We start from the raw sequence: 18,472 nt of genomic DNA, 5'->3' as shown, positions 1-18,472 counted from the left end.
TATTGTTTGACATGTTGATTAATCTTCTCTATTGTGGATAGTTCCAGCACCATTTTATGCAAAATCCCCCAAATAACATGATTTTATCTTTATTTATCCATTGCCATTCAATGCACCAGCAATATCCAATATGCACTGTTTACTCAGAAGGTGGCATTCTAGAGAAGTAGTAGGGAACTTTATTAGCCTATCAGAAAATCAGCCCCACTCCTGACTATTATTTTATTTTGCAAATTACCAGTATGCATTTCTTTCTTAAAATTCCCACCAATGTCATATCAGTGTGGCATTGCCCTCTGAAACAAAATTGACAAAAAAATTCCAGCATAAATGGGTGTGACTATAGAACACGTTGAGAAATGGCTCAAATAAACCTCAAATATGAAGTGGCAATGATGATGATGAGGCAGTCAAAGTTGCTAAGCACCTATGAATAGCCTAATTAACTAAGGTGATACAGGACTGGTCTTTGTTAATTTGTTTGACATGTGAGCATGTTCTCCAACTTGTTTAATGAAGGAATCTCTACTTTTGCAAGAGAAATTCAGACTTTATTATTCCAAGTAAGTGCAGGGCAGCAGGGAGGGGCCACATGAAGCGAGGAATAGGCTACTACTCTTCTACTTTAATGGTGGTGGGTTAGTCAAATTAGAGCTGAAACAATTAGTTTAAAGGGACAACGAGGAGTTTCTATTCGGTTATAAAAAAGTCTCACGTTAATGTGGATGAATCTCCGCTACCCACACTTGTTAATGGGCCCATTTTCGATAAATATATCGTTCTGTCTCTATCGTTATTTTGTTATTATTAGTGGTGGCAGAAATGCTGGTCGAGCCGACCAGCATTTCCTTCGTGGCGAGTCATGAGAATAACGCAGCCGAATCGCCGTTTATGGTCGGAACTACGACGGTTATTCTGCCCTCGCATTAGGTTAGCTAGACAGATAGATAACAATGATGAGGGACTCCGGAAGTCTTGTTGAGGTTTGTATTCTTTTTCCTCAGTTTTATTCGCAGAATTCTCTCATACTTTTTTGTAAGACTGCAAAACAGACAGAGAAATAAACATTACTAAATATAACGTCTGTTGTCTCTTTACAGCAATAAAATAAACACACTTTCACAAGATGAACAGATGTAAATAAATCTGTGTAGCGCCACGGCCCTCTGCTGGGCAAATTCGGTACTACGGCGGCAGCATGAGAAACACATTTACCGCGAGTGCAACTCGTAAAAACTGATACAATGAAAGTAATACACCGTATTAATTAAAGTAAACATATAAATCTCTCAATAACTATAATGTGGTTGTGTAATTACTTACAGACAAAGACTTAACCAGCGCTGTTTTGAAGCAGCTAGCCCAGTGTGATTTCCTTGTTGTCTGAGTAGGTCCGTCCCTCTAAAGGGTCCGACTAGGAACTTAAACTCAAAACGCCGCAAGGCGGAACACTCCTCGCCTGGTATATTATAATACCACTATAAACATCTTAACCCAAACTATTAGATTAAACAAATACACAATCAATCATCATTTATCAACACCACTGTTACTTATCAGAATATCCATCATTTTATGAGTCTTTAGACATGAGGAAAACAAGCTCTGAGATGGGCCTGGTGTAGGTTTTTGTTGTTCCTTGTCTCACAACTTTAACTTCAACCTTGCGAACCATGCTGTCTTTGCTGGGCAATGTCTTTACCACAAGTCCAACTGGCCAGTCGTTCCGCTGAGCCTGACTGTCTTTCATCAGGACTACATCATCCACTTGAATGCTTGGTTTTTCATCAGTCCACTTGTGACGTTTCTGGAGAGTCACCAGATATTCCTGCCTCCATCGCTTCCAGAAGCTCTCTGCCAGGCACTGCACCTGTTTCCACTGATTTTTGTGAAGATCCTTATGATCAAAGTCACCTGGAGGAGCTGTCACTGGAGTCATCTTTTGAGTGAGAATCATTGCAGGTGTCAATATAGTAGGATTGTCTGGATCAGTTGACACTGGAGTCAACGGCCTGGCATTTAGAATGGCCATGACTTCTGCCATCAGTGTTGTCAACACTTCGTGTGTGAGGTGTTTGGTGTCAGACCGTAACAACATCCCCTCCAGAATCCGACGTGCTACTCCTATCAGTCTTTCCCAACAGCCTCCCATATGGGATGAATGGGGGGAGTTGAAAGTCCACGTACAGCCCTGCTTGTCAAGGTAACTTGTCAGCTCTGGATCACTGGTGTTGATTTTTAATTCTCTGCACGCTCCAATAAAGTTTGTGCCTCTGTCAGAGCGAAGCTGTTTTGTTGGTCCACGAATTGCAAAGAATCGTCTTAAAGCATTTATAAAACTTGAAGTGGACATCGACTCTAACACTTCGATGTGAGTCGCTCTCGTGCTCATGCATGTGAATAACACTGCCCATCGCTTACTTTCAGCGCTGCCTCCACGGGTGCGGCGAGTGACAATGCTCCACGGCCCGAAGACGTCCAGTCCGACGTGGGTAAAAGGTGGTTCTGAGGTGAGTCTGTCAGCTGGTAGCGGTGCCATTTTCTGCTCCATTAACCTCCCTCTCAGTTTTTTGCAGGTCACACAGTTATGGAGGACACTAGACACCAGCCGTTTGCCTCCCACTATCCACACTCCTGCTGACCGGATGGCACCTTCAGTTAAGTGACGGCCCTGATGGAAAATGTCCTCATGGTAATGTCTCACTATGAGAGTTGTGATGTGATGTGTTTTTGGCAGTATGACAGGATGCCTCTCGTCTCTTGGTAAGTCAGCGTTGGTAAGGCGTCCGCCAATCCGAAGGAGTCCATCCTCGTCGATGAAAGGATTCAACTTTCTCAGTGGACTCTTCTTTGAGAGCTGAATCCTGTCTCTCAAACAGTTTAACTCTTCTGCATAGGATTCTTGCTGGACACAGCGAATGACAACTGTTTTAGCTTGCCACCGTGCATCAACAGCATCTGCTTTATGTGTCTTTGAGAATGTTCTTGTTACTTGAATAAGTTTTGTGATAGCTTGCAATAATCTTTTCCAACTAGAAAATCGTTCAAAGCGTGCTGAGCTGAACTGACCTTCTGTAGCTTTGGTGTAGTTGACAGCAACCTGAGGCCGGACTTCAACATCATGTTCAGGATCCACAAGATCAAAACTGTTGCTGTGTGGAGACTCACTTGTGTTTTTCAGGAATCCAGGACCTGAGAACCAGTTTGAAGCTCTGAGGACGTCTACAGACTTCGGCCTGGTGGCGTGATCCGCCGGGTTCTGTTCGGTGGCAACATACTGCCACTGTTGAGGCTGACTTGATTTTCTGATGCGATTGACTCGGTTGGCAACATACACATGAAATCTTCTGGAGGTGTTATGGATGTAGCCGAGAACAATCCTGCTATCAGTGAAGAATCTCACGGCTTGTATTTCAATGTCCATCTCACTGCAGATCGCGTCCGCCATCTCAGCTGCCAGGACAGCGGCACACAGCTCCAAACGTGGGACTGTATGGGCTGGATGCGGCGCCAACTTTGCTTTGCCCATGATGAATCCTATGTGGCACTTGTTTTCATCATTGGTGACACGTAGGTAGGCTACTGCGGCGATAGCCTGTGTGGAGGCGTCAGAGAATAAACAAAGCTCTCGATTTTTAGATGATGCAAGAGGGATTGGCACATACCTTCTTTTGATGTGTACTTTTTCTAATTCCAGGAGGGACTCTTTCCACAGCTTCCAGGCCTCTTGCTTGTCTGACGGGAGAGGATCATCCCAGTCATATTCTTTAGACGACAGTTCTCTGACCAGAGCTTTTCCCTGAACTGTGATGGGAGCCACGAAGCCCAGTGGATCATAGAGGCTCTGAACTGTTGATAAGATACCTCTTTTTGTGAACGGTTTCTCATCGCGGGACACTTGGAAACTGAAACTGTCACTCTCCAGATTCCATATCAGTCCGAGGCTCCGTTGAAGCGGGAGAGGGTCTGCTCCTAAGTTGAGGTCTTTTAAGTCTTTTGCAAGATCCTCAGGGGCAAATGCTGTCATGACTTTGTTGCTATTGGAAGCGATTTTGTGGAGCTTTAAGTTAGATGCTGCTAACATTTTTTGAGTCCTCTTTAGCAGATCGATGGCTTCCTCCTCTGTAGTAACCGACGTCAATCCGTCGTCCACGTAGAAGTTTCTCATGACGAACTCCTTACTGTCTGTGCCGTATTCAACCTGATGTTCTTGTGCAGCTCTTTTTAGACCATATATGGCAACTGATGGCGAGGGGCTGTTGCCAAATATGTGCACCTTCATTCTGTATTCTGTGATGTTGTTGTTCAAGTTGTTGTCCTTATACCAAAGGAATCGTAGATAGTCACGATGATCTTCGCGAACAACAAATGCGTAAAACATTTGCTGAATGTCAGCGGTGACTGCGATGTTCTCTCTCCTGAAGCGCATTAAAACACCCAGCAGGGCATTGTTTAAGTCTGGCCCGCTGAGCAGCACGTCATTCAGTGATACACCGTCATGTTTGGCACTTGAATCAAAAACCACTCTGATCTGATTTGGTTTTTGAGGATGATAGACTCCGAATAGAGGTAAGTACCACCTTTCTTGATGTTCCTCTAATTCTGGTGCCAGCTCTGCTTGGTCATTCTCAAACACTTTCTTCATGAACTCCAGAAAGTGTTCTTTCATGTCTGTGCGTCTGTCTAGTGTTCGTCTGAGAGACAAGAGTCGTCGCAGAGCCATGTCTCTGTTGTTTGGAAGACGGCGGCGGGGTTTGCAGAATGGCAGTGGTGCTACCCAGCTGTTCGCTTGATCCATGTAAACCTGTTTGTCCATGATGTCCAGGAATGTTTGATCGTCGACTGACAAAGCTATCTTTTCATCATCAGGGTGGCTGTCGAAGACTGTAGCTCCAAGTTTTTCCGTCTCCTCGCCTTGGAATGTGCAGTCCACAGTACTTGGTTGGTGAGTGTTTTTTGTGTTAAGTGTCTCTTTCACTTGTATTTTGTTAGGACAAGGACTTAACATGGATGTCCGTCCATTAGGCAGTGTGTGTGTCTTGTAGACTCTGACACTGGGTGGTTTGTGAGCTCGGTCCAGGCAGACGTCTCCTACAATAACCCACCCGAGGTCAAGACGTTGGGCGTAGGGGTCGTCATGGTTACCGTTGTGCTGCTGCCTCACTTTATGCACTTGTAAAATGTCTCTTCCTAGCAGGATGTAGATCTGAGCCTTTTCATTGAGAGGTGGTATCTTATCTGTCAAATGTCTCAGATGGGGGAAATAGCGGGCTATTTCAGGTGTGGGGATTTCATCTCTGTCGTCTGGAATCATTTCACACTCAATGAGAGTTGGAAGCTTGACCTTGATCTTTCCATCATAGGATTCCACCACAAAGTCTGTTGCTCTCCTTCCTGCAGTTTCCATAACACCAGAGCACGTCTTTAATGTGTAGGGAGATGCTTTTTCATAGAGGCCAAAGTGGTTGAAGAACTCAGGGCGAGCAAGTGAACGATTGCTCTGATCATCTATTACTGCATATGTCTGAATTACCTTTTCTGGTTGATCTTCAGGGTAGATGTTAACTAAACATATTTTGCAGCAGGATTTGGCGTTGGTGTTTCCCCCACAAACCTCTGTACATTTTGATGTTACTGCAGGGGGAGCTCTTGGGGGACTCTCGTGGGTCTCCTCCTCCTCGCCTTGATCTGCTGGGACTTCTGAGACCCAAGGTGCGCGACCAGGATGTAAAGCTGATGTGTGAGTCTTGCTGCCACATTCTCTGCAGAATATTTCTTTATCACAGTCTTTTGCTCTATGTTTGGTCGAGCTGCAGCACCTGAAGCAGATGTTCTTCTCCTTGAGGTAGGTTTTACGCTCCTCCATGGGCTTGCTGCGGAAGGTGCGGCATTTTATGAGTGCGTGAGGCTTGTTATGCAGAGGGCATAGACGGTCTGGATCTATAGCTCCTTTTTCGACAGAGCCTGCAGGAGCTGCTGTAGCCTCAGAAAGGACACCAGTCTTCCTCACAGACACAGGCACCTTGTTGTTGTATCTTGTGGGTCTCTCTGTCTTGGTGGGACCTGTGTAGTGAGCTTGAGATATCATAAAGCTAGGATCATTTCTAGTTTTAGCTTCAGAACGAATAAACTGTGAGAAGAAGGAGAAGGGTGGATAGGGAACATGGTTGTATTCTTTATACTTTGACCCGTGGGAAATCCACTTTTCTTGAAGACTAAATGGAAGCTTTTCTAATATGGGGTTCACTCCACGTGATGTATCGAGATATGCTAGTCCAGGGAGGAATCCTCCTTCCTTTGCATATTCAAGTTCAAGTAAGAGATCTCCAAGCTCTCTTAATCTCACATTGTCTCTGTTCGTGATTCTGGGAAACTCCTCGATCCTCTTCAGGAGTGAATGTTCAACTGCCTCAGGGGTTCCATAGGTCTCTTCTAGTCTTTGCCAGACCATGTCTAGCCCTGCAGCTGAGTTGTGGCTGTGTATGGCTCTGATTCTTTTTGCTTGTTCCTTAGACGCTGGCCCGAGCCATTTAATCAGGAGGTCTAGCTCTTCTCTTGGAGTTAATGCAAGTTCATCAATGACGCTTTGAAAAGAGGTTTTCCACGCCCAATAGTTCTCTGGGTGTTCATCGAACTCCATTAGACCAGATGTGACTACTTCTCTTCGCATGAGGTATTTTGCGACATCTGGTGTGGGTGCTGTCTGCTTGACGGAGTTGTCAGGATCCCACCTCTGCTGTGCAGGCTGTCTCAGGTAAGTTGAATTTACAGTTGGATCTAAATGTCTCTTTTTCTGCACAGGAGGAACGTTTGCAGGAGTATGTTGTGTGGCGTTCACTGCTGGTTGGATGTTCACATCTTTATGAGCTGTTTGCAGGTGAGTATCTTCATTTTCAATTTTGAGGTTGCTAATTTCTTGTTTGACTTTCTCTACTGCAGGTTGTGAACATGTGTGCATAGACATGTGTCCTGATGAGCCACAGCTGTGTTGCAAAACGTACTCACTTGTCCTTTGTGCAGCGTTGGATGGTGAGAGAGGTAGGTCAATGTCATGACGAGAGTCTATCTCTGCATTGTCCACAGCAGCTACAAATACTGCCTCTTCTGCGGTGGCTGTAGCTGCATCCTTTTCTTTTTGTAGAATGTGCATTTTTGCTTTTAACGTTGCCTGTTCAACCATCATCTCCGCTTCTTTCTTAGCGAATGAAGCCTGCGTGCGAGCAGCTTCGGCTCTGGCCCGAGCCCTGAGTGCAGCAGAGCTTGTTGTTGATGATTTGCTACTTGATTGTGCGATGGATCTAGTCGCCAAGGACTGATGTGTTTCTTCTGTATCACGCCGTTCATTCATCTTGGTTGCTTGGATGACGTTAGCAATGATGAAATCAGTGTTGGGTTGCTTCGTGAAGAGCTTGGCGTATTACTGTCTTCTTACTATTCTGCCCTCGCATTAGGTTAGCTAGACAGATAGATAACAATGATGAGGGACTCCGGAAGTCTTGTTGAGGTTTGTATTCTTTTTCCTCAGTTTTATTCGCAGAATTCTCTCATACTTTTTTGTAAGACTGCAAAACAGACAGAGAAATAAACATTACTAAATATAACGTCTGTTGTCTCTTTACAGCAATAAAATAAACACACTTTCACAAGATGAACAGATGTAAATAAATCTGTGTAGCGCCACGGCCCTCTGCTGGGCAAATTCGGTACTACGGCGGCAGCATGAGAAACACATTTACCGCGAGTGCAACTCGTAAAAACTGATACAATGAAAGTAATACACCGTATTAATTAAAGTAAACATATAAATCTCTCAATAACTATAATGTGGTTGTGTAATTACTTACAGACAAAGACTTAACCAGCGCTGTTTTGAAGCAGCTAGCCCAGTGTGATTTCCTTGTTGTCTGAGTAGGTCCGTCCCTCTAAAGGGTCCGACTAGGAACTTAAACTCAAAACGCCGCAAGGCGGAACAACGGTAACTGAACCTCTTTGAACCTCTGACTTTTAATTCTTGATGAATGAAAACATGAGTCTGTCTTGCGCCGGTCAAAGAATTTCACGGTGCGCGCGGAGGCTCATAAATGTAGTGTGAAAACGCTTCGCTTTTCCAAAACTCCTCGTTGTCCCTTTAACAGTCAACCAACAACTGCAGCTATTTTGAAGTGATTTTAAAGGCAAAGATTTAAAGAGACTGAATGTTGATGTGTGGCCTAGTCTACTCTCAGGGAGTTGACCAGTGAAGTAATTTTCCTCTGTAGCCTACTGCACATTTTTATGTTTAGTCACAGTTCAGAAGAATAGGGATAATAAGTAATATGCTATCTAATTAATCGATAATATTAATTGATAATTCATAATATTCTAACTAAAACTTCTTCAATAAGAGAAAGGAGAAGGCTGAAGATATGCAGGAGACTCTCGGGACATTAAGACAGACAACACAAAATAGTGAGACAGACCAGACCCTGCATTTCAGAGCTATTTTCTCTGGGATGATGTTTTAGTCTAGTCCATATCTTCAATGACGAGGAGGAATCATGTTCTGTCCTGCTTGCTTAGGCCTATTTATAGAAGCCACTGCACCCCACTGAATTCAATAATTATCAGTAATTTATATTTTAAAGTTAATCTGTTTTCATTTTAAATCGCAATCTGCATTTGTCCGAATGATTACTGCCAAATTGATGTGGTCAAGTTTAAATTATGCAATTTCCTTCTGAAATGTGGGGTAAAAGTGTAAAGCAGTAGGCTAGTAATAACTCGTTTAGGCTACCTTTAAGTAAGCTATACTTGAGTACAGGGATTCAATTCAGGGAGAAACACTTCAGGTTGTATTTTATTTATGTATTTATTGGACAGGTTTTAAAATCAAAGGAATCTGTTGCTGGGCTATGGTAAAAGCTGAAATGCAGGCAATTTCATTAAGGTTCATGTTCACAGGAGCCAGAGTTTTGCCTACTCCATTTTTAAGATTTATAGAATAAATGTACATCTCATTGGGAAACCAAAAGTGTAACTTCAGGCTGTGATTTCCACATGAACTCTACGTATTTATACAAAACAATGAAGCTGAAGCTATCAGGGTTCAGTTGCTGTTGATGAGGGGCTTTTCAGGGTGCTGTGTGTTGTTTTGGCCGCTGTTGTAGGCCTCATTGAGTTGGTGAAGGTCCTTCATCAGGCCAGCAAACTGCTCCTCCTGTGAGCACATAGAAAACATTCATCAGTATGTTTCATTCAAAACTGCATACTCAGAGTTTGATGGTTCTGTAAAGTTTAGCACAGATTTGGCATAGGTGAAGTGGGATAGATGAATTAGGCTTTAAAGTCCTTTAGCTGTAGAGGTACATGTCACTTCTCCTCTGTTAGATTGTTGGCGGTCTTTGTTTTTCTTACCAGAACGTTCATTCGCTCCGCTGCAGCAATGGCAACACTTAGCTTCCTCTCATCTTCTTCTCTTTCTTCCTCAATCACCCCCAGCCTGTGACACAGATACAAGAGATGTTTCATGTTGGTAAAAACAGAACAGTTCAGATACATGTGATATGAAATCAAAAATAATTCACTGATAGTTTCATTTTTCTCAATCACTTTGATGCATTTTAAGCAACAGAAGCATCACTGTCAGCTCTCTCAATGCTGAACTCAAAACACATCATCATTTCCATGCACACATCAGCACTCTTCTGTGTTTTTGTGCAAACTGCCATTCTAATGATATATTTCCACGACTGAAGTTTTTTTTTCTTATATTATACATTGATACATATCTCATCTGACACTATCAACTCATATGAGTATACAGAAAAAATAATTTCACATATTTTTCAAGTCTCGACACACAAATTCAAAAATGTCTGTCCTCCAGCTCTTCCGTCCCCTACAGGCTTGTACACAGTGTTGTAAAGTGACAGTGCAGTCATCTGCTGACAGGGGTTGAAATCTTCACGGTGCAGTAAACACTGATGTAATGTTGTAAAATAATATAGGCCTAGTTATTTCTCCAACAAGTTACAGTTGTTTGTGTCGATGCAATATCAAAACTTTTAGTGTCTCTGAGCCACGAAGCTCTGGTGAAAAACGTAATAAATGATGAGAGGTTTGAACTAGTTTTGATTGTTTCCGTTTTGGGTAACACTTTACAATAAGGGTCCCTTAATTAACGTTAGTTAGTACATTATTAAGCATTAATTAACTGTTTACAGATATATTAACAATCATTATTATGTATTACTTTGAATTAGGAAACACATTAATTAATGTAGCCTATTAGTAAGCAGTTAAATAATGTTTACTACTCAAAGTTAGTTAATAGATTATTAAGTAATAATACAAGTTGAATACCGTAATGTAATTAGTTATCATTATGTATGCATTATTCAGCATTAATTAACACATTAGTTTATATATTAATACTTAATAATGTACTAACTAACGTTAATTAAGGGACCCTTATTGTAAAGTGTTACCCAGTTTTAGTGATGGAATTGAAATGTTTTGAGAGCTGCATCAAAAGTTGAGACAGTTCTGATGTGACACATACACACATTCAGTTGAATATAACAGGCTGAACAACGATGAATGCACATGACTGTTAAACATGTTACCTGAAGGTGGCACTGGCAAGCTGCTCTTCTCGCACAACCAGTAGGTTCCGGAGCTCGGTCACCTCAGCCTGCAGCATTGCATTCTGGTCCTGGCTTTGGTTGATGAAGTCCTCAAGGCGCTTTGCCATGTCCAGCTCACGCTCTGTCACCTGCTCGATCCCGACACGAAGCTCTGACAGCTCCTGGGCATGCTGGTGTGAGAAATACAGTCCACATTTTTATGAAATGTATGACAATGAGGAAATAATACACAAAACAAAGTCAGAATGAGTTCACATCAGCTGGTAGCAGCTTTGACATACCCTGTCCAGTAAGTTGAACTCGGTGCTCTGGGTCTTCATCTCGCTTGACTCTTTGTTGTCTTTGATCCAGGGAACTATCGCAGGTGGACGTTTGATACTGGGATTCTGAAACAAGATCAAAGATTTTGTACATGATTTTCTCTAGAGAAGCCATGCTCTGTCTGTGGTCACATGGAGTGGATCTATAACATAAAACATGCAATATTTTAATATAGCCTGCCATTTTATGTTTATTTCAGTCTTATGAGCACTAGCAAGACTCACAAATCCTCTTTGCACTTGTACCTGGACACTCTCTGGATGTGTGATAAGTGGCTTCTCCTCGATCTCTTCTTCAGGATCAGGTGATTGTATGGCTTCAGAACTTGCCTGCCTCTTCAAGGTAGGCTTTGTATTACCGGGACGTCTATGTGGAACGCTCTGAGCTCTGGCGACCGGCTTCCTCTCTCTCATACTTCTCTTTCTGCCCTCCCTGTGGAATATAAATGTGCTGGTTATTGTACTATACATGAAACAATGGCAACTGACAAATATGAAAATCATTTTAGCAGGTTAAACCATCCTATATGTGTATTGGGGAATATACTTTATGTAAGTGCATATCTTGAACTGAGCAAAAGATGCTTCCCAGCCTAATGTGACAGAGATGTATTGCAGTGAAACATAAGAAAATGTTGTGTTTGCACATGGTGCATTTTTTTCAGAGAATCCTTGTGTTTTGGGATGAATAGCATCAAATTCTGTGTGTTAGAAATTCAGAAACCATATCCTCATGACCTTTCTGACATTGGACCTAGGGGTGGCCATGGCATTCACACCTACTTCATGTCAAGTTAGTGACAGAGTAGCTGGGGTGAGAACAGCTCTCTAAAATTATCCTATTTCTCTCCCAACACAGCTATCTGTAACAATTAAAGCCAGGTCCAAAACTGAGTATGCTCTCCAGGAAGGCTGTCTACCATTACCCACATATGGAGACATACAGTATGAACTAGCTCTGATTGAGCATGAACAAATCCTTAAACTGGCCTATTTAAAGGGATAGTTCAACATTTTGGCAAATTTGCCTATTGCCATAATCCCTATAGTCATAGGTAGGGTCATTACCTTTAATTATCAGTGCATGTCGTTTTGAGAGAGGCAAGCTGCCTCAACACAATGGAGGTGAATGGTACAGGTCCCCTGTCCCTCATCAAATACACAATCCAACAACTCCAAAACGCTCTGGTGGACAAGCTGTGTGACCTGTAGCCTACATTCACCACGCTATGAAATAATAATGTAACATTACGAGACAGAGTTGTTTTCGAGGCAAATGCATCGCCAACTACATTCCAGACACGGCTGCTGGGTGGAGTGACTTCAAAAGCACAAGAAGTTCCTAATATTTGCTTCATGTGTCGTAATGTTGCATAATTATACATGATTATTTCATAGCGTGGTGAATGTGCAGGTCACAACTTGTCCACCAGAGCGTTTTGGAGTTGTTGGATTGTGTATTTGATGAGTTTGATGAGGGACAGGGGACCTGTACCATTCACCTCCATTGTGTTCACTAAACAGCTCGTGTCTCTGCCCCACGGATCTCAAAACAACATGAATCGATAATAAAGGTAATACTGCTATGACTATAGGGATTAAGGTAATAGGTGAATTTGCCAAAAATGTTTAACTATTCCTTTAAAGAAGTCTAATTACCAGTCGATCAACTTCTAACCTCAACATAAAGTCATGAGCTCCGGGTAATAAAATAAAAAAAGAAGAATATTGGTGTAGACAGCTTGAAATATTCAGGCACTCCTTGGCATTAAAAATAACTTGTTAAGGCTCTTTCAACATCCAACTGACAGACCCAAGGTTTGTTAGAGGGTTATACATATCCCATCTAGCTTGGGGGTACCTCTGAATTTCCTAAAATGTTCTGGAGGACATACAGTAGAGTGGCTGGAGGTCCAGCATCTTAGTGGGTCTGGCCTACTCGCACAAGAACTTTAGTGCAGCAGGAAATCAACTTCATGATTACTGACATCCAAAAAATACAAAAAGAGATATTATGACTATCATACGGTTCTCGTAGGCTTTTGGGGTCCACGGGGAGCTGCTGGAGGGATGACTGGTGAGGGCTGTACTTGCCCAAGTCTTTTGGAGGAACATACGCTGGCTTAGCTTGTCCCGCAGCGCTGCAAGAAAGAGCATGCTTAAGTAACATGTAACAATGTAAACTCTACTTATTGCCGTAAAGTCAAATAAGATATACATGTGTAACAAACCTGCTGACTATGATCCGAGTTGCCTCAGGGCCAAGCGACTCTGTAATCTGGTTCAGAATTGAAGGCAGAGGATCCAGCCTGTCGATGGTGCTCTGAGGAAGAAACAAGCTGCATGTTAGGCCCCATTGAGTCATATCAAACATGTCAATCGGAAACATCCAAACATCATTCACTGTATTCAGCTGTAACTAAGGTCCCATATTTTATACTTGTCTGATGATTTATTTGAAGTTTTGATATCCATAAGAAAATACATGGTCAAGGTTCTGGGGGAAAATATTACAATATGTCCTTTTATGGTGATATTTGGGCTTTCTGTAGACTCCTTTCACATTAACCATATATAGTCTATATATTAGCCTTTACATCTCTCCTTGTTAGGCACTGTATGTTATTTTTAATGGAAATCCCCCAAACCCCCATCTATCTCCCTCTGGCTTAGAGATGTTATGTTTTTTTTTAATTGGAAAAGATTAAATACAGTCCAAGCTTCCTCAGCTAATTTTCTTAATAAAAGGCAATTCATGGATTACTTCAAGTTTTTACAAACCTTGCCCTCGGACTGATCTCTCACGCCCCCACCATGTTAGGCCCCATTGAGTCATATCAAACATGTCAATCGGAAACATCCAAACATCATTCACTGTATTCAGCTGTACTCAACTACAACTTGAGCAGGTTATCATGAAAATTGCAGATTGCAAGCTCGGACTTTCATCAAATGATCAAACTATAGATCCAGTGTCACCTGCTAATGTGTAAATGAAGTCTTTACAATGGACATCTGAGGCTTTGTATTTGTTTAGTACGCCCTATGAGCCAAACTAGTTCTGTCATACACAAACTCTATGTCAATGTCTTACCATTTTGACAACATGAATTGAAAAATGCCACAATAATTTGTCTAAGCCAGATAACTGCATGTGTTTGGTGCATTGTAAATTCAGATTAAACCCTCAGCACTTGAAGTACAGTATAAGGGAGTTAGGGTCAGTGTAGCGTAGATGTAATATAGAGTCGTGAATATCTAATGTATGACTGTTTAGACTAAGAAAATACTTGAATGAATAGTAGGTATCAAGATGGTTGAGACTACAGGAAATGTCAGAGAGACTCAGCCACGTGTTTGACACAGTTCAGACCCAGACTCAGATGAGGTGTTATTGTGCACTAAAATTGGTATCAATGTGCTTATGTGTGGTTAGCATCTTTTATTTGAATATGTTGTGTCTAAGCTTGTAACCAGCCGTGGTTGACACAGATTCAGTGACTGTGCTCATGCAAACTCAATGCTTACTGTTTCTGCTGATAGGGTTCATTTTGCTGAACCCCGTCTTTGCAAGTTGACAGGATTGATATATAACGTATGAATCCCTTGCTGTCTTAATAGTTTTTTGTGAAACTGTCATGGCAGCTCCACTCATAGAGCTGACTCATTGTTTAGCTCACAATGTACCAACAGCATATGGACAGCTAAGGTTTTCATTGGAGCGGTTCAGATACACATTAATGATTACCTTTACAACTAACGACCAAACTGGACCCATTGGTTTTCCGTCCTACCTGGTCTCTCTGATAGATGATGTCCACCAGCAGGCCATGGAGCACAGCCAAGCGCAGAGGCAGATCCACATAGCCATCAAAGGAACTCATTGAGATTTCAGCATCCATACTGGACACTGTTTGTAGAAAACCCCTCATTCCATCCCAGTGTTGCTGAAGGAATTCATTCATAAAAAGCATGTACTCCTCCTTCTCACCAAACCTGGGCAAGAACAAAATACAGAATATAATGGCACAAATACACACAAGCGGCATATTTGATTTTGTCTACGAAGATAAGAAGCTGCTCACAGGGTGAAGTTGGCCAAATTCTGGACGACTTTTGCAGTTAAGGTGAGGGTACGGAGGATGTTCGGCTCCGGATAAGGTTGTGCCAGACCAAAAAGAGAAGGGCTGAGGATAGCGGGGCATAAGAAGCGAAGGAAGAGAGACGCAGAGATGAGACGCTGGCCGATCTCCGGTCTGCACTGGTCCTCACACAGCTCCACCCAGTTGGAGAAAATCTTGTTCAGCTCTTCAGGAAAGGGTCTGGAGGGAAAGATGTCAAGCACCAGCTCTGTGAATTCCATTCTGGCATTATTGTTTTTTATCTCCTTTATTTTATTTTTTTTACATTATACACTCACCCATGAACCTCAATAATTTTCTGCACCACCTCCTCACAGGTTTCCCTCAAGTGCCTCTGGTTGTTTGACAGCTCGGAGGCAGGGCATTTACGTGGATCAACTTCGCTGTTCTCCACCGAGCCGTACAGGCGGGTGATAAAGTTTCCTGCAGCGAGAGAGAAAAGGCACAGTTTGGCAAAGCACCGACCCACACCAACAACAGGAAGCCATGCTTACCACTGAGCCGCCTTACCTAGTGTGTCGATGAGGTACTTCTGGCCGACGAGCTTCATGTATTCATCTATGGCTTTAGTGGCCAGTGTGTTCTCTCTGAAGATCAGTGCCTCCTTCTCGCCAAGACGCTCCACCTCTGCACCACCCAGATCAATGAGGAACTCCTGAATCACACGCATTCAGTAAAGAAGACTGTTATGTTATCATTCCCTTTTGTTTCGATTGAATTTTCACAGTGTGGGACGTCAATATTACGATGCAGTGAGCTCATCATTCACCTTGGCTTTGCCGATGCTCTGCAGCACATGCACCAGAGCTCCTGCCAGCTCCTCCTTCTCTTTGACATTCAGAAGTGGCTCCAGATTTCGGCACATTTCTACGTAATCCACCGTCACGTACTCGGCGAACTCTTTGTATTTCTCCATTGGCAGCACCTTTAGATTCTGAAGACGGGCCTTGATGCGGAGTGAGGCCTGTGGCCCCAGCAGCTCTTTGGTCCCGGCCGCTCCTGGGGCCTTGTGGGGACTGATGGGATACCACTTCTCCTGGTAGGTCCTCCCTCGGATGTCGGCTAAAGGTATGGCCACGCTGCCCAGCGGGTGCAGGCTGGTGTCATCTCGGGAGTAGCGTTTTTTCTTGGGGTCCTCTTCACGGAAGAGGTACAAGGTGATTTGGGAGACAGAGGGCAGGTTGTCAAGCTCAAAGAATTCCCCCCAGAACAGCTGACAGCCTCCAGCCATGCCTCCGCTGGACCCCAGGCCTCCTGAAGACCCAGTAGAGCTGTCCCCTGCCAGGCTGGAGCGGTTGGATTGCTTGCCTACGGCTCGGCTGCTGGTGCGGGCGAACAGGGTCCCGTCAAGGTGTACCTCGCAGTAATATCGCCGTTTGGGTGGCAGATCCTTAGCTTCATTCACCCACAGGCTGAGGGAGTTCTCTGTGCGCTCAATGTTATCCTGTGAAGAGCGATGTTCGGTATTTTTTACTAACCTTTTGATTTCGTATGACACATTTTTAGAACAAAAGGCTCATAAAGCTTACCTTATTGGGCTGAGCAGCCCGTCTCAAGTCCTCAATCCAACGGTCCCGTTCAGCAGCTGAAGAACAACCGAAGCAGTGGGTGTTCTCAGAGTTTATCACCTGGAACATAAACCATCAGGGTCCTGTGAGCCTTTACTGGGATGGAGAAGATTCTTTTCTTTGACTCAGTGGAGAACACCATAAAGTAGTCAAAATTTACCTCAAAGCAATACTTCTCCCCCAGAATGGAGCTGTGCACCGGCCTGACCACGGTGCTTGTGTCTGCGCTCAGATCCAGACTCCCCATCGCACCAACTGGAATTGACACAGACTCCCGGGAACCATAGTGCCTTAGAAATAAAAGAGTGGAGGGGGTCATAATAGAGATATTGGAAATGTTAAAGGTCCCATATTTTATACTTGGCTGATGATTTATTTGAAGTTTTGATATCCATAAGAAGATACAGCGTCTAGTTTCTGGGGAAAAATATTACAATATGTCCTTTTAAAGTGATATTTGGGCTTTCTGTAGACTCCTTTCACATTAACCATATATAGTCAGATATATTAGCCTTTACATCTCTCCTTGTTAGAAATTGTATGTTATTTTTAATGGAAATCCCCTAAAACCCCATCTACCTCCCTCTGGCTTAGAGATGTTATGTTTTTGTTTTAATTAGAAAAGATTAGATACAGTCTAAGGTTCCTCAGCTAAATTTCTTAATAAATGGCAATCCTTCATAGATTACTTCAAGTTTTTACAAACCTTGCCCTCAGACTGATCTCTCACACCCCCACCCTACCTTCTACTTTGTTTGGGTGTTGTTGTTGTAGTTCATGTTTGTTTAGCTACTATTTTTCCATATTACATATTTGTTACTTTTTGTTACTATTCAATTTCATGGTACGGAGACTTTGTTCTACACTGTTTCCTGCTGCCAGCCCCTCTGGGGTTGTTTTGAATATTGGGGAAAAAATTTGAAAAAGGCAATGTGATATGTGTGTAACTTAATCTCTTTGTACTTACTGTTGCAAAAAGGCAATGTAATATGTGTGTAACTTAATCTCTTTGTACTTACTGTTGCATTTCTTAAACAAGATTAATAATTTTTTTTTTTTTTAAAGAAGAAGATGGTATGTGGCTGACTGCTGGCTGGTTTAGTCATAGAACAAAAAATACTGCAGATTTCAGGTAAACACTTTGGAAAACCCAAACCCTGCCAGTCTGATGGCTTCCTCATCATGACATCACAAATTTATAAAAACCCTGACAGCATTTCTCAACACAAGCTGTGTGTATTTCTCTGTTGACTGGGCACCTTGATATAAGACTATATTTCCTTCATAATCAAAAAGAGATGCAGAAATCTCACTGTATAGGCTACATCATGGGATGCTCAAATTCCATGATTTGTTTAGAGTAACACGATCAAGCTGGAATACTGATGTTTGCATCCCCCCACCCCCCTTCCTTTCCTTATATCCACAGTGTAGCCTACTATACCTGCTTCCTTTGTTCAGTGAGTGGAGCTGGGGGTTGGTGTTCTTGGCCTTCTCCAGACGTCGCCTGATCAGTCCCTATAGGGTGAAGAGGGCAAGCGTGGTGTTATGTCTTAAATCAACAGGAAATGTGAGGCAAGTCTTATCTCTTCCATGTGTAAACTACTCACCCTCACACCACCATCTTGGTTCTTTGGTCGGGAGCCTCCGGGCACACCCACATGGTCAGGGCTACATTCTTAGTATAGAACAAAACAAACAGTTTGATAATGACAGTGATATTGACTGTTCTAATATTGTTGTTAGCTTCGGAAATATGGTTTCTTTTCATTATGGGTTTTCAGGATAAAATCTTACTACATTTTTTTTATTAATCG

At 42.8% G+C, this 18,472-nt stretch overlaps 2 protein-coding genes across 3 annotated transcripts; both read right to left on the bottom strand.

The window, feature by feature from the left end:
- Positions 1–1,573: 1,573 nt before the first annotated feature.
- On the bottom strand, positions 1,574–6,088 carry LOC146991124 (uncharacterized). Its single transcript, XM_085788758.1, has 3 exons — positions 5,820–6,088; positions 5,615–5,700; positions 1,574–5,394 (listed from the first exon to the last, which is right to left on the bottom strand). Exons 1-3 carry the CDS (start codon positions 6,086–6,088, stop codon positions 1,574–1,576), a joined length of 4,176 nt encoding a protein of 1,391 aa, XP_085644884.1.
- Positions 6,089–8,823: 2,735 nt separating this feature from the next.
- On the bottom strand, positions 8,824–18,407 carry rasal3 (RAS protein activator like 3). Of its 2 annotated transcripts, none has more exons than XM_085777862.1 (16): positions 18,266–18,407; positions 18,100–18,173; positions 16,816–16,945; positions 16,617–16,715; positions 15,857–16,531; positions 15,598–15,742; positions 15,366–15,510; positions 15,031–15,267; positions 14,740–14,941; positions 13,177–13,268; positions 12,973–13,086; positions 11,171–11,378; positions 10,907–11,011; positions 10,605–10,795; positions 9,394–9,478; positions 8,824–9,196 (listed from the first exon to the last, which is right to left on the bottom strand). In XM_085777862.1, exons 3-16 carry the CDS (start codon positions 16,900–16,902, stop codon positions 9,086–9,088), a joined length of 2,496 nt encoding a protein of 831 aa, XP_085633988.1. In that variant the 5' UTR covers positions 16,903–16,945; positions 18,100–18,173; positions 18,266–18,407; the 3' UTR covers positions 8,824–9,085. The 2 variants fall into 2 exon arrangements, with proteins under 2 accessions (XP_085633988.1, XP_085634054.1); XM_085777928.1 differs by having other exon boundaries at positions 11,192–11,378.
- Positions 18,408–18,472: the final 65 nt, after the last annotated feature.

Source organism: Trachurus japonicus, chromosome 1, assembly GCF_045865225.1.
Source record: "Trachurus japonicus isolate A0001 chromosome 1, Traja_1.0".
Taxonomy (NCBI): domain Eukaryota; kingdom Metazoa; phylum Chordata; class Actinopteri; order Carangiformes; family Carangidae; genus Trachurus; species Trachurus japonicus.
This window is presented reverse-complemented; position numbering and strand designations above follow the sequence as displayed.